The sequence below is a fragment of the Epinephelus moara genome, chromosome 4 (genome assembly GCF_006386435.1).
Source record: "Epinephelus moara isolate mb chromosome 4, YSFRI_EMoa_1.0, whole genome shotgun sequence".
NCBI lineage: Eukaryota > Metazoa > Chordata > Actinopteri > Perciformes > Serranidae > Epinephelus > Epinephelus moara.
Window position 1 is genome coordinate 16,935,221 of NC_065509.1, and position 16,482 is coordinate 16,951,702.

Genomic DNA, 16,482 nt, shown 5'->3' on the forward strand with positions numbered 1-16,482 from the left:
AACATTTAAGTGTGGAAAACATGCAAAAAAGTAAGAAATCAGGAAGGGGGCAAACACTTTTTCACACCACTGTATAATTAAATTAGACATCTGTAAATCAGTTTGACTGGTTGAAAATATATTTGTAACATGCTGAAATTGTTTTACAGATATCTTGAAATGACATTTTGACATGTCTAAATGTCATTTCCACTAGTTAAAAATGAAATCCAGTTAGCACTACTGATTAAATATTAAAAGGTATGTGCATAATTAGCCTGTTTTGGCTGTTAAATGTGGTGGAAACATGTTTCTTAGCATGATGCATCAATCTTCTGACACTGCATCATCACATCCTGCAATGGCAGAGTAGGAGTTAAATATAACACTGCACTTCTCTGTGGAATAGATTAAAAAAGGCCAGTGGCTGATATGGTAATCGCTCTATAGTGTTTTACACAACTAACAGCTGTGAAAACTAGTGCGCACAGCTTTGATAGAGCTTATATAATGTAACAGTGTGCGCTGTGTGGGAGTTTTAGATGTAACCTGCAAAGTTACCCCACAAACGTAAACAAACTTTGATCGTGGATCAGGGGAGAGAGAGCACTGAGGGAAGAGGGCAGAGGATCTGGAGCTGCGAGCTGTGCGTGAGCTTTTTTTCTGGCACTGTGTTGAGTGACCCGCACGCACACAAGTGTGAGTGAGCGTCCGTGGGAGTGAGGCGTTTTGTGCATCAAAAAAGCTGACGAGCCTGAGCTTGCGTTCTGTAAAGCATCTTTGGAATTTGGCTTCCCCGTCCTTCTCTCCTCTGTCTCAGTCCCATTGCTGACCTTTGTGTCTCTGAGGGGTTTGAAATGTCCCCTCTTCACGCTCAAGCATTTCATTGAAAGCTTTGTCTTCCCTGCAGGACACCTGATTACAATAATTGAGGAGAGAGAGCGTCCTTGAAACCCTCCTCTTGAAGGCTGCATGTTTTGTTTTCTTTGTGACTGGAGTAAAGTGGCAATTGTATGGTTTTCTGGATGAGTTAGGGTATCACCCTGAGAAAACTCGAGCCAAAACCTTTCACTGTAAAGCCTCACTGAGAGCATTTAGAGACTCACACCTCTCAGCAGCATGTTCACATCTTTCCTCTTTAGTATGCACTGCTCTATATTACAATGACTGTTCAGTGTTAACAAAACTTATTTGATTTTATACTACTTTCAGTTTTGAATTGCAGTATTTACCTCTGTTCCCTCTCTATCCATAGACGTAAAATGTGATTATGATCATTTTATTTCAATGGTGCAGTCCCACAAGGTGCTCACAAGTGCTCCAGCTTGCAGCATTTACCTTTTCTGAAAGAGGTGACCAGCAACATGTGCAGCAGCAGATGCAGGGAAAGTGTACAGCATCAGAGGCTCATCTGTTACCTGTGCAGCTCTGTGATTCACTGATGTTAAACATTTTTGCATTTGATCAAAGTTAGCAGCTTTTGAACAAGCTCGTCACTGCTTTGAAAGAAGCGTAAATCAAGAACAGAGCACTTTTCAATTAGACCATGAGTGTTCAAGGCTGGAAGGAAGCACTGCTTTGATCCGTGTGTGTGTGTGTGTGTGTGTGAGATTTAAGGTTGTGTGTTATGTTTCAGGGCCCCATGGTTAGTCAGGGCTAGGTTGTAAATCTTGCTGTGTCTCTTGGTTTACTCAGGCCCATAAACTAGAAGGCAATTATGGAAAACAACTGGATGCAAGATTTCTTCAGTCCTGCAAGATTTGTGGTTGCTGCCTAAAAGGATTTCTACCCTCCAATCTACCCAAAAGAATTGCTTTGCCTCACCCACCCTCACCTCGGCCCCGGCTTCCCGTCAAGCATCGATTGGCCTCTGGTGTCTCTGGCAGATACAAGACACAAACAGTAAAATACCGTGACTAAAAATACTGTGTCAGACCTTGGCCAGTGGCCATTAGGTTTGGCACACTCATGATTTATTCATATGGTGTCAGACACATACACACTCAGCATGACCTGCACTGACTCATATCCATCATGTCTTACTCTGACCCATGGCACAGACTTCCTGGTTGGACGGCACCAGAGAAGTTCCGGGTTGTCACATTATAGTTGATTATATTCATCATCATTGATTATCAGGTCTCTTTCCTCAGCTCTGTATTATACTGGCTTATTAGGAGCCGGATGCTTTAGTGGAAAGTTTTACATTGGGAGAAATCGTACCTCATGAATATAAACATGAGCAGCTTTGGCAGCTTTGATCTCGGACTGGCTGAGAGCCCTGAGTGGAGTGGGCTGGAGCTGCCGTTGCACAGCTCTCACTGCCTATTTTAACCATTTGCATAATTGTTATAACTGTCGAGGCCAGCAGTGCAAAGCACTTGATAAATGTGGCTTGTATTAGAAGCAAGAGGAGATCCCAGAGTGTCACTGGGGGTGTCTGTGCTCAGCCATGGCACATTTCTATGTGACAGAGAGAATGAGAGATTGCTTTAAGGTAGTGTGTGTGTGTCATGACTGAGGACTGCCAGTCAGGCAGCAGTATGGCCTAGTCATCAATCGGGAGGAGCCAAGGTTTGATCCCTCAAGTAGCAGTGCTCCTGCCAAAATACTCTAGAGCAACCACCATACTGTGGGCAATCTCTGAACCCATCAGCCCTCAGTCTGATGACGATTTAGCCTCCGGGGCAATGGCCAATATTTCCAGATATTCGGTGTAGCCAGCAGATATCCCGGCCAAGACTTCCTCTTTCATGCGCTGCTCATTGTTTACAGTGTGATTTGCAACTTGAGACAGTTCCAGACAACATTTTGGGTAATCTCTATAAACACATATCTGCATATGAATGCAGATAAGTTATAAAAAGCTAAATCATTGTCAGACAACAGCCGATGGGTTCTGGGACTGCAGGTACTGACTGTTTACCTACAGGCAAGCAAAGCCAGCTCAAACGTGATTGGTCAATAATACCTAGACAATACTACTGCGGAAACCAGAATGCCTCAGAGAATAAAAACTTGTACTTTTGCCTTCAGATTCTGCGTACATGCAGACATCTGTTTATAGAGATTACTATACTGGAGGTATTCTCAGAACCCATCTGCTTTCAGTCTGACAACAATCTGGCCTCTGGGGGCAACAGCCAATATTTCAAGGGTTACCATGTAGCCAGCGGATATCTGGATAACGGATATCCGTGCCAAGACTTCCTCTTCCATGTGCTGGTCATGGTTTACAGTCTGATTAGCAAACTTGAGACGCTATATACACATGTCAAGACTAATGAGGCTCTATAAACAGATATTTGCATATGAAAGCAAATTCATCATCCGATCATAGCCAGTGGGTTCTGAGGTTGCATTTTGGCCAGTGCGTTCCACCTCTTTTGCTCTCCGCTCGGACTGCTCGGCCAAAGCCCACTTGATCGTGATTGGTCAATTGGTCAATGCCTACAGATTCTTCAGTCATATGCGTCTGTTTGAAGAGATTATACTGGGGTGGAGGGGTTGGGTTACATATGTCATCCAACAAATCATATACGTACTGTACCATTTCTTGAAAAGAAGTTTCCAAAGCTTGATTTCCTAACTCTTAGGCACTTGGTTCAATAATAAGGAAAACAACTTGCAGCAACTTGAATTTTGCTTGGGAATGATATTAATCCATCCCACTGACCTTTTTCTGCTCTTGTTTTGTAGTTATGCAAGAGTCAGCAGGAACAGATCTCAAAACTCATCTTGTTGGTACGTTTAACGCAATAATACCTACGGCTTAGAGTCACCTGTCAAACAGCACGCTTTTTAATGCAAGAAAAAATTTGACTTTCTTATTAGTGATCTTTCAGGTTGGATCCTGTGACAACATACCTTTACAGCAGAGTGCTTTTGGCAGCCGTGTCTCAAATATCAGATGTCCTTGACTGCATGAAGGAGGAAAATGGTTTACCACAGAACAATAACATATCTTTGATAGGGACATGTTCTTTATGACGGAGTCTCTCTGTTTTATTTCAATAATAGAATGAAATTAATACAACCCCATAGCTGCAGGTTTAGAAATTAATCTTAAAATTTGTGGAGTGGTTTGACAAAATGGTTAGCAGTATTGTTAAGTATTCAAAATTGTTTTTTAAGGGGGTAAAACAAGCAAAATGTGTGGTATGGCCCTTTAAACTCTACCTGTGTACCCTTGTGGCTGAGCACAAAAGGAGAATTTGCCTCCCTCGAGTCCTGTTTATAGCCAGAGAGACTGCAGCGTGCTTGTGTTTTATGGTCTCGAGAATGTTTTATGGCTGCTGGGGGTGTTTATGCACGGGAAGAGAGGGTCAGAAGGGTGAAATCAATAGTGAGCCTTAATGAGGTTGTCTGAAAAGAAGGAAGGGAGGGGATATGTGGGTGATTTGACAGACGATGTTGAGAGAAGATTTGCTGCATGGAGCTGAAGAGGCTCGAACTCAAATTGACAAAACAATAGTGGCTCTTAGGTAGGTGTTAGGGTAACTTGGCAACTGGTTTAGTTTTGTCAAAGTCAGGAGAAAATGTTTTTCATTGTCTTGTTTCGTTCTTCGACAAAATGTAGCTTGCAGTGACTGACAGGAAACTTAATCTCACACAGACAGCCATCATATCCGTTCGAAATGTATTCAGGCCATGCCAGACTTATGAAGGCACGCTGTGTGATTGGTACATTTGGTTACACATGCTTTTCATGAGAGGCAGGAAATTTGCAAACAAAATAAGCTGGCACTCCATTGATTTTTCCATAATATGTGTTGTTACCAGGGCACTTCTGTCTGATTTATTTTTCACTTTTTTTTAAAGAATTGAGCCCTGCTGTAGTAACCTAGTTAGATCAGAGTTACGTAGCAGGATTGTGGTGTGACATATGCTGCCATAAAAAACAACATAACCCATTACAGATCCCCGTGATGCTGTAGCCTTTTCATTTGCCTGCTGGGAAAAGGATAACATGAGCTTCTGAGAGGCAGGACTGATGCTGTAACAACTGAATTATGAAAGAGACATTTTCAAATTGGTTTGGGATTTGTCCTCTTTGTGAAGACATTATTTTACATTCATTGTTCTCCTATAATAGGGTTTTCATAGAGGTCAGCTTGTGTGTGGGAAGGCTGAGTTGTTGTAGCTGTGCTCGGAGACAGCTGTCTGTACAGAGAAACACAGCTGATGAAACGTCTGTCAGCTCATGCTTTTCCTCTAGAGATCAGCATCCACCCAGGGTAGTAAAGGGGCAAGAGGTGGAGTTTATTTCAGTGAAGAAGGAAAGACACAATGCCTCACTTTTTAGTCCAGCAGCATGGCTTTAGCGATGGCAATATCAGTCGGTCCATCACTTTGGTCTAGACTGACACTCAACAACTGGATGGATTGTCATTAACTTTACACAAACATTCATGGTCCCCAAAGTTACTGATTTTAATGATCGCCTGACTTTTCATCTAGTGCTTCCATGAGGTTGGTATTTTATGTTTTTACTGAAGTTTCTTTCCAACAATTGGGTGGATTGGTACAGAGATTTATGGTAGACAGATGATGAACCCTAATGCTTTTGGCTTTTACTCTGTGTCTAGTCCCAATTAGCAAATGCTGCAATGTAAATGTGGGCTAACACTCATAACCATAGTAAACATTTCATCTGCTAAAAGCACAGACTGTATCAAAGGTAGCCTCTAGGTCTGAAAAGTGAAGCCAATGCAGAGGTGCCTTAAGCTTGCATTCTTTCTAATGGCCAGCAGGGGGTGACGCCATTGGTTGCAAAAATAAGACTGATATTATGGAAGTCTATGAGAAAATGACCTTACTTGTCACTTGATTTGTTACCTCAGTAACCATTTTCACAGTGAGTTTATGGTCTCGCTAGTTTCAAGTTTTCTTCAATACAGCATGATGTTCATTCTGTAAATCATGGTGCACATTTAGAGTAAAATAGACAATAAAGCAGGGCATGGTTTTGGGCGTGATTACCTTGTGAATGACAAGTTGCTTCCATGGTGTTGCCCTCTCAGTCAGATCCACCCCTCGCTCCTTCACACCTCTACCCTCCCATCCAAATAGGAATCTAATTACTTCAGTGATCCAATGATCACTTCAAAAGCCACAATGGCGATGGCCAAAATGCCAGACTCGAGGCTTCAGAATGGAAGTCCGCAAACCGTTAGGTGACATCACAGTGGCTACTTCCACTTCTTTTATAGTCTATAGCTAAAAGTCTGCATGCTATCATGCTGATGTTAGCATTTCACTCGAAGCCCCACTGTGACCAAGTACATCCTCACCGAGCTGCTGGCATGGTTGTAGACTCTTAAGTCATATTGTAATTAATTGGGTTTAAAGCCTTCGAACTGCAGCCGTTAGTTGATTAATCGATCAGTTGATCCACTGAAAATTAATAAACAACTGTTCTGATAAAAAATATATCATTTCGAGGCATTTTTAAAGAACGACTGCCAACATTCTCTGGTTACAGCCTCTCAGATGTGTGTATTTCCTGGTTCCTGTGTCTTTAATGAAAAGTAAACTGAAGTTCTTTGAGTGCTTATACCACAGTTTACCAAGAAGCAGGGAACATCACAACAAGAAGCCTGATGATATGTTACCATCTACAGCATGGCCATCTTGGTCATTGGCTCATTATTTACTATAAACAGGTCTAACCTCTTCACTTTCCTTTTCCTCTTTTTTACAGAGCACCTCATCTCCCCGTCGAGTCCTGTAACCAATGGCAACCTCAGTCCAGACTCTTCCTCTGACCCGTGGCCCCAACAAAAACTTCCGTAACCCGTTGCCCCTCTCGTCCCGTTGCGGCATGGGAAGTGTAGGTAGTCTGGTGGAGAGGCCAGATGTGTCACCGACTAAAGGCAGCCGTGCAGTGCCCCAGGTGAGACCCAAACAGACCAACGGCCTCCTGAAGAAAGGCTTCACCCAAAGAGAGCTACTCAACTACCTCAACATCACCAGGTGAGTGCTGCCATAAAGACGCACATGCTTTCAAAGAACATTTTACATTGTGCAACTTTGAAGGCGAAGAACTCTGCGAGGAACTATAAAACGTGACAGGACTTGATCACAGTTGAACCATTGTGCTTCCAAACAGAAAAGAGCCTAAAGCAAGTGCAAGCAGTGAGGGTAAGAAGGACGTTATCCCTTGCCTCAGCCCTGCCAGTGGCCGTGAGGAGGACAACTTATACGCCAAGGTCTACCATAAAGACGGCACAGAAGTAGATTTGACAAAGAACTCACTGCCAAGTGGGGGCAAGTATGAAAAGGTGAATATTGTTGTTTAAAACACTGCAAAGGGTCAATCATATAAGGCCTATTTATAGTTGATTTATACCTTTGGTGGAGGTGTATGGTGTTTCCTTGCTGTATGAGTGAGTGACACCTTAAAGTTGGCTGTAAGAAGGCGCAGCACCATAGATTTTACAAATCAAGCAGCTCATTTCAATGTTGTTAAGTTCGAGCCATGGATATATTCTGAGCCAGTTACTTTGAAATGTGTCTTTGGACAGCTGCTTGCCTTAGCAACGCTACTGTTATGTGAACATGATTGCTGTTAACGTTGAGGTCATTGGAACTGCTGTTTGCGCTAGTCCTTTCAGGTGCCACCAGACGCCAGTGGTCCATTTTGCTTGCATGCTTTCAGCTTCACATCACTGAAACCTTTCTGTCGTGAGAGATGCCGCAACAGCAGAAGAGGCTCAAAGCCTTGTGTGTTGTCCACTCCACCCACATTCTGCACCGGTGCCAGTGACATTGGATGAAATTTATTAGACACTGTCATGAATGTGTGCAGAAATGTTGCACGTTAGAAGTGCTTGATTTGTGGGAATTGATGAAATTATGCACAATACCCACAATCCTGCTCTGAAATTCAGGCCCTGAAAGAATGTGCATTACATTATTAAAATCTTGATATAAGAGCAAAATACATAATTTAAAGAATCAGGGAAATCTTAAAGGTTGTAAAGTGTCCTCTAAAGCAGTATGTGGAGGACCAAGTCTTATTTACAGATTCAGGCACAGATGCAAGCGAATGACTTCCCATTGTGTTCTTCTTATAAATGATATACAGCCAGTGACTGGCTGCCGGGGTTGTGCTAAATTGATCAGTATCACATTTATACATCTCAGGCAGCATGGTGCAACACCCCCATAGCATGTTACCGCCATAAATCAGCCTCTGGTTCACCAGCATAGATTGAGAATCTGCCACTTGCTGTGTTGCTGAATTTATTGCAGCAATCAAATCTCACCTTTTTTTTTTTTGCTTGAATTGATCAACTCTAAGAACACACAGGGCGGGACAGCATCGATTTAATAGAAACATTGTGATTTATTGTTCTGTTGCCCAGCCCCTGTTTGCTGTGAGTAAGGTCTCTCTCTCCCCTGTAGCTAAAGTTCCTACTATCTTTGCATCCTCTAAAAGTGCCCTGAACTTGGCTCTTTTTCTCCAGGCTCGTTTAAGGTCTGCCTTCAAGCCTGTCACCCCCAAAAATTTCAGCTCCATGCAAAACCTCTATCCATCATCCAAGTCGGAGGACGTGGACCATGGCCTCTCTAACGGGCTCCACAGAGCCTACGCCCATGTCCCTAAAGCTGTCTCCACGTCGTCTTCGTCTTCGTCACCCTCACGTCATGGAGGACCAACAGCCAGTGGAAACAAGGTATCTTAACCTACGGTTATCACTTAAAATCTTTTCATAGACTTCAGTCAAAGTTGAGCTATGAGCCTGAGAACAGGTGCATTAGGTTTTGGATCCAGGATCCAGTCTTTGTGTATTGATTACATGAGCAAAACAACTTCTCATGATTTGTCATTGTGTTCACTCATTATTTGGGATTAAATTAAATCTTTTCTCCACCTATTAATGTAACAGTGATGAATAACTGCATAATTATGACTGTAGGCCCTCTCTTCGGTGCGTGGGATGAGCCAGGAGGATGATAACCTGTCAGACTCAGGCCATAACTCCATGAGCAGCCTGCCGCCATACCGGCCTCCCTTCCGCCCACACCTGTCTCACATCAGGTCTGCCGCGGCATTATTGTCTTAGCTCTACTTTATATTCAAAAGAAGTGTTGCTATAATTGATTTTTTTACACTTAATGACTGTGTGGGTGGTGATAATGGAAGAGATTTTAATGGCCTTTGGGATTTCTTTTTTTAGTGCATCTATGGGCCACATCAACACCATTGGCTCCCTAGAACGCACCTCTCTGGGCCAGAAGGCTGCAGGGCCAGGCGGTGTTGCCATTGGGGAAATGGCGTGTCGGAGCATGGCAACCCTGAGCCGTTTGGCTCCATATGGAGGGGAGGCTCCACCTCCTTATGAATGGACACTCTCCCTGTCTGTTGAGGAAGTGGTGAGTACTGCGCAGATGCATGGATGAATGGAGGGATGAGCAGGTCAGAATGATTTACAGACTAGTATGTCCTTCATGTTTTCTTTTCCAGGTCCGGGATCTCGAGGAGCGACTGGTGGAGAAAGAGCACGAGCTGAAACAGATGAGGAGAAACCTGGATGAAAGTGAGGGCGCCATCGCTCAGGTGAATCTCATTGTCTGTTCTTCATCATCAATCTTTACATCCATCTGCCTCTCTTTTGAAGTTTGACCCCCATCTGCTTGCCTTCATGCAGGTGTTTGAAGGGAAGCAGCGTCTGTGGGAGAAGGAGGTGGAGGAGCTGAAACGTCTGTATGCCGCCAAGCTGCGTCAGGTTTCCCAGCATGCACAGCGTTCCCAGCGCAGCCTGCAGTTGCAGCTGTTCAAGGCCCAGCAGGAGAAGAACCGACTGCAAGAGGAGCTCGATAACCTGAATAAGGAAAGGAGCCAGGAGGCTGGAGCCATAACAAAGCGAACCAGTCCGACTCTGGAGGAGACACAGTGGGAGGTATGGCCTTGGAAGGAAACTTTACAGCAGGGAGAGGCACTTAAAAAGTAGTAATTACAGGGGACAGTGAAGATAACGCAATTACCTCCTTGTTTGCACAGATAAAAAGATCACAACCAGGCCAGAAGAGTCAGTAAAAATTTATGTTTCTCCTGCCATTATCCCTGATCTTTCCCTGACTCTACCTCTCAGGTTTGCCAGAAGTCAGGAGAGATCTCCCTGTTGAAGCAACAGCTGAGGGACTCCCAGGCAGAGGTGACCCAGAAGCTGAGTGAGATCTTCCAGCTGAAGACGCAGCTCAGGGAGACCCGCACAGATCTGCGCAACAGGGAGGGCCAGATAGACGCACTGAAGCTAGTCCTGCAGGGGACACAGCGTCGCAGATGCCCCTCTCAGACTGCACATGAGGACTTAAAAGGAGGTGAAGAGAGTCCTTCAGCTGGGGCAACAGGTAGATTTATGTGTCTGTCTTTTACTTGTGTATAAATATCATCACTGGCATTGTTTAACTCTGTACTTTGATGATAAAAAAAGAATACACGTAGTCATGCTGAGGCGCCACAAGTACAGATCAAATTTAATGTTCATTTGTTGATACAGCACTTCACCAAATGCAAGTCTCAGAGTACTTTACATAAACCTACGCCTGCACATGCCAAGCTGACATGCATGGAAATTCTTTGGGGGGAAAGTAAAAGGAGCAAGATAATTATATGCCACAGATGTCTGCTTAATATCACAGCAAGCGAGGCATCCAAACTGGGTTTCTTATCAACACAGCTGGAGCTTGTCTGGGTTATTTTGAGCTAGGATGTTTACATGCCTGGACCCAAAATCAGGTTATTTGACTAACCAGGTCAAGAGCAGAGTTCTCTGCACATTTAAAAGCAGCCAGTGTCTTCCATTATATTCCCCCTACGGCTGTGCCGGCCTGTAGTTGAAGCCATGTGGACCTTTTGCTTGCAGGAGGATGCGGGGGCCCTACGGAGGAGCGTCTGCGCGCAGAGCTCCTGCTGGAGCGACGCCAGAGCGAGGCCCAGGCAATGGCTTTCGAGGAGGAGAGGAAGACATGGCAGACAGAAAAGGACAAGGTCATCCGCTACCAGAAGGAGCTGCAGGCCAGCTACTTAGAAATGTACCACCGCAATGAGGCGCTGGAGAGGGAACTGTACCTGCTGCGGCTAAACAGAGAGCGAGGAGGAGCAGGAGCAGGAGGAGGTGGAGGAGGAGGAGGAGGAGGAGGAGGAGGGGGAGGAGGGAGCAGAGATGGGACATTGGAAAGAGAAGTGCCAGAGCTGAGGAGTGAGAGAGGGGGTGAAAAACAAGAGGACAGACCTTCCTCTGGTTTGCCGTGGATAGAGAGAATTGAATCATCTGAAATTTGAATGTGACGGACTGACTGGTATTTGCAATGCAAACTGTTTTCTCCCTGAAGTGTGCTTGCTATGGAGGTCCATGTCCGCCAGAAGAAGGGGAAAAATAGACTTAACAAGTCAAAGTTATGAGATAAGGAAGAATTTTTAACTCACTAAGGCAAAACTTTTAGACATTATCAGTACTTACCAGGTTATTAATTATGAGTAAACTATCACATTTTTAATTCACTTTGTCAAAATGCTTTATTTAACACATTTTAAATGATGTGATCCTCAAATCTTTTGATCTGCCGTGTAAATATGATCAGATACTAAGTCAGCATGTTGACTCACTAAAGCTCACACTATCCGTAAGACCGTTTTTCAGCTTTTACAAAGAGATTTCTCACATTTTTCCACATCTCTCAGCAAAAAGCTTCTTCTTTCCCCAGTGTGGTGGCTGTGGTAAAGCTATTTGATGCTCCTGTTAGGGTTGTAAACTTCTGGTTGGTCAGTTGATTGGTTGGTCCATATGCTCTTGTCCAACCAAATTCTCATTGGTCGGTCAATCGCTGGTGTTATTTAATAAGGCTGTGTGTCCTCTAAAGTGTTGCTTTGCCCAGCTTGAAACAGCAGTTTTGTTGTTCAGCACTTGTAGAGGTCCTCTGCAACAGTTGGTTTTGGTGGTATTTTTGGCCCACCCCTTCTCACGGCATTATTATCATTTCATTCGGCTACCAGTGAGTTTGCTACATTCCACAAGCTCATTTAGCTCTCTCAGTCTAATATTTGTTAAATGCCACAATCATATAAACACAGGCAAATTAGCCATCACTAACATACCCTTAAGTCTTTCAGCCCGAATCGGCTACCCAGCAGTTACTGCTCTGCTGTGGGTGTGTGCTTTGTGCTAACGTTAGCTGCTATTAGCTGCTGAACAAGAGGCTCTCTCACTCTTTGGTTCAGAGGGTGTGTGCTGTGCCACCATAGACTGCGTGCTACTGGGTTAGCTGCTAACAAGAGTCTGTCGCTGCAGCCAAGCCTTTGTTCTTTGACTCAGGGTGTGTGTGTGTGTGCTTTGTGCTACTGGGTTAGCTGCTAATGAGAGTTCTTCGCTTCGCAGCAACTCCATCTTCGTTTCAGTTTCTTCAGCAGACACGCCCCCAGCATCTTGGAGCAGAGAATCAAATTTGGCTGAGTGGTTAATAACACGCTTTTCTATTGTGTGGTAAACTCATAACACATTTATTTTTGCTTTACCTTGACTTTACGTCAACACTGGGATAGTACTACCTCAAAAGTCTGACACATATACATATCTCATATTTTTGACTTTGAAGAGTATATTGATTTTTTACCATGCATAATTTTCATCTGTTTTCCTTCTCCTGGCCTCTCATGGGCTTCCATAGTTTCTTGTCTGTTTGCCATTCTCTGCCCATGCACCCTTGTTGATTGTTTAATGCCCTGATCCTGCAAAGACTGGACCAATAATCTCCTACAGAACACACTAATACTGAGGGTAGCTGCACAGAGACACTGTCTGTGTCTCGTCTGTCCTTTGGCAGAAGAGTGGTGACAACTCTGTAAAAATACAGCCAAACACCTGAACTGTCCTGCTTAAGACTTCTATCCAATTATAAACCTGTAAATGAGCAAATTAATATCCTGATTGTTTATATTTTATGTTCATTTGATAGATAATTTCTGGTTTGGACTGCTGTATAGTCTTAGTCTCATAGACAGTAACCAAAGGACTCAAAGGGATTTGGTGTGGCCCAGGAACATCTCAGCACCTGTTCAGTCTGTGCAGAAGGTTCTGTGGATTCAGGGTTCACCTGGGTCTGTGAGGAGAGCTGCATCTCTGGGTTAAGTATTTGGGATTAAACCAATCTGGTGCCAAGGTACTAATGCTATGTCTTTGCCATGGAGAAAACTGTGTACCATACTTAAGAAACTGGAAATGTTGGACCTTTATCTCATTGAGTTTCCAGCTCCTGTCAGGTGAGATCTATATATTTTGTACATAATGTAATTTTGATTTGATCGGCCTTTTGTCATTGTATTTCAAGCACACTGTTGTCTTAAATGGGCATATTGCCACATGTTTTGATTGCAGTGAAAGCGATCGACACATTCGGATGTTAAACATGACTGCCCTGCTTACCGGTGCGATTTGTTGCGCATACCCAGCCAATGCCATTATAAAATGCATGACATAGGTGAAGTTGCTCTCTTGTATTGTTTATTATGAATATATGAACATCCAAAAGCCAGCTCTCAACCAACCCTTCAACATACTGTGACTCTTGTCTATTTACTGGAATTAAACCTGTACAATATAGATATATATGTTTGGATTCATAATAAACATTTATGAAGTGGTGAAAGAGCTTTGTAGATGGTGCTTGTCCCGATGGTATTTTGGGGGGTAAATCAAGGCTGCAAAATGCTTTATTATAGGCCTTACTGTCCGACATTGTTTGAATTAAACGCACCAGAAATCACTTGTCAAAATGTTAGTGGCGTAACTGATGGCATTCACCCGAGGGCTCAGACGGCTGCCTGCTCCGAAGGGGCTTAAAATCTCCACAGAGCGTGCCAATAAAACCCAAGGACAGGAGCTTTATGACAGAATGAACAACAGAGCGGTGGAGGCTTTTGGGACTAATGTGGCTTTTAGAGGTTGAGCCTTGAATCCTTATCTCAGCCTCTCCCTAAGGCCCTCCCTGCTCTACCCCAGCCAGTCCTCACATACCATCTCCTGCAGCACAGACGGCAGGGAGCTGGAGGGTCGGCTGAGATGGAAACATAGGAGGATCCCTGTTTGCTCAAGAAAATAAGCACCTCTATGGAAACCATCAAATGTGCAAACTAGAACAGCGTGCCAAGGATGTCTTGGCAAGGATGAAAGCTTAACGTTTGACTCTGTTTTTTTTTTTCAAATCCATGTGTTATGTTTATGGTTTTGAAGAAGAGAATATCTATAAAATAGTGTGAAAAATGAGAAATTGCAGTCCATAACGCAGGTTTATTTTTTTATCCAGGGTCATAATCTGAATAGCTATGAGCTGTGGCTGACTCACGAGGCCCTTACCTTGGCATTTAAAGCATTATATAAACTGGGGCTTAATATAACTGCACAGCTCAGGAGTGGTTTGCTGAAGTGGGATGAGAAAGGATTCTTACCTCATGTTATCACTCTGTGGGAGGGTTGCAGTGCTGAATGCCATCAGTGCTGTTCGTCTGATGAATTCAAATGATTATTTGAAATCAGAATTTAGAAAGGAAAAATGGTTCCTTGTTGAAACTCATTTTCATTAAAACCTCCAGCTTGTGATCTAATGCACTTCAGGGCTATTTAGTCAGTTCAATACAGCAATAGCACCACCAAGTGGTGCTGAAAGGAGGCTGAGCAGATATAAAACCATGAAGATAAATCAGTTATTCGGGGCTCCCACAGACATGGAAACCCTGGACAATTTAATTTTCAAGGCCCAGAAAAGTCATACACTCAGTAAAATCCTTGAAAGTTTATGAAAAGTCATCGTATTTTGTTGTGTGTAATTGAAGTGTTACAGTCATGTCTGTGGATAACCTTCCACATATTGTAACCTAAAGGTCCACTGTGTAAGATTTAAGTGGATTTAGTGGCATATGCTGCTGGTGAGGATAACACATTGCAACCAGCTGAAACTTCTCCCAGTCTGAATTCCTTCAGTGTTCAATGTTTGGCAGCCAGGTTTTTACCAGGAGCCGAATTATCCACAAGGGTCTCTTCCTCTCCAAAAGAAATGGACCAGGTGATTTAGACCAGTAAAAAACACTGAATACAATCGAGTGTTTGTCTGATGCTGCTCGTCATGGAGGAGCTGTTATCTAAAGAAGCTGACGTGAAAATGTGAATGTCCCTATTTAGAGCCAGTGTTTCATTTGTCCGTTCTGGGCTTCGTCTGGGCAATCTCCATAGATGAGAACGTGCTCCCTATTGTAGATATAAACGGCTCATTCTAAGTTACTGAAAACACAATGATTCTTATTTTCAGGTGGTTATCTAATAACAAAAACGTACTTATTATATTCCATTTCGCCAGTATATCCCCCAAAATCCTACACAATGGACCTTTGATTTATTTTCTGTAGATGGTAAAGAAACATGGCTCTAATATGTGTTGATGTGTCACCTTTACCATCATGTACACTTCATTTTTTACCCACATTCTCCATCTCTCCCTCATTGTATGCAACCTTGGTGAATGAATAACACCAGGCAAGTGGGGCGAGAATGTTTCCATATCTATGCACCACTGCTACTTTTAAATTGTACTGCATTTTTGAGATGGGGCCTTGATATGGGCAGCACAGGGCATTCAGCTGCCACTCTGAGCACCATGTGTACATTGGTTTCATTTTAACTAGTCTGAAAGTAGAGCGTAATAGTTTAAGGCAGTGGTTCCCAACTGGTCCAACCACAGGGTCCAGATTTCCCCTTTGTCATTAGTTTAAGGTCCACACAGTTTAATACACACAGCGTCACACTTTGGTAAGGTCGTTGAGCAAGTTTGCTGTCTCTGTCCAGTAGTCGTCAGTTAGTCACTCATTCTACAGCAGGAGAAGGCACTTCAAAATAAAAGTTAAGGGCCAGAAATTCACTGTAACTAAAAATAAAGTGTGTTTTTTACAACTTGACATATGAGTGAGTCACTTGCGATCCATTCCGAATGGACCGCAACCCACTTTTGGACGCCGACCCACCAGTTGGGAACTGCTGGTTTAAGGTTAATAATATAGTTAATATTTGGAGTAAAGTATACTACACGGCTCTGTTCTTGTTATATATTATGAATGGTCAAGGAATTTTTATTATGGGTCCTTAAAAAGTCAATATAAATTTTGCCCATGATACTGTTGGGAAACCCTGTGTGGTGGGAGCAGGCCACCACCTGATGCCATGTCACACCTCCAAAGCTGACTTGGAGTATAAATTTTTATTTTAATTTCAGATGCAAGTATATGAAACATGTTAGAGGATAAATATTTACAATAAAAGTTGCATTAACACACAAAAGCAGGAAATGCAAACATTCAACAAAATTAATACGACAGAAGTACGGAGCGCTAGCAGTCTATCCGAAGGAACACTCAAAGAAGCAATGAATGATTGTCAACCAAAGAAAGAAAAAAGAGGAAATTCAGTGAAAGTCCACGCAAAACATGTGCTTCAACCCATTTCCAAATGA

The 16,482-nt window shown here is 43.2% G+C and overlaps 1 protein-coding gene across 2 annotated transcripts in view; it reads left to right on the top strand.

Moving 5' to 3' along the window:
- Positions 1-16,078, top strand: part of n4bp3 (NEDD4 binding protein 3) — a 35,275-nt gene extending 19,197 nt beyond the window's left edge. For both annotated transcript variants that reach the window (XM_050043236.1, XM_050043237.1), the window contains exons 2-10: positions 6,683-6,954; positions 7,091-7,262; positions 8,451-8,660; positions 8,904-9,025; positions 9,165-9,360; positions 9,452-9,544; positions 9,636-9,887; positions 10,080-10,338; positions 10,854-16,078. In XM_050043236.1, coding sequence (XP_049899193.1) covers positions 6,716-6,954; positions 7,091-7,262; positions 8,451-8,660; positions 8,904-9,025; positions 9,165-9,360; positions 9,452-9,544; positions 9,636-9,887; positions 10,080-10,338; positions 10,854-11,272 — 1,962 coding nt within the window. In that variant the 5' untranslated portion in view covers positions 6,683-6,715 and the 3' untranslated portion in view covers positions 11,273-16,078. The remainder of the gene's footprint in view (positions 1-6,682; positions 6,955-7,090; positions 7,263-8,450; positions 8,661-8,903; positions 9,026-9,164; positions 9,361-9,451; positions 9,545-9,635; positions 9,888-10,079; positions 10,339-10,853) is intronic.
- Positions 16,079-16,482: the final 404 nt, after the last annotated feature.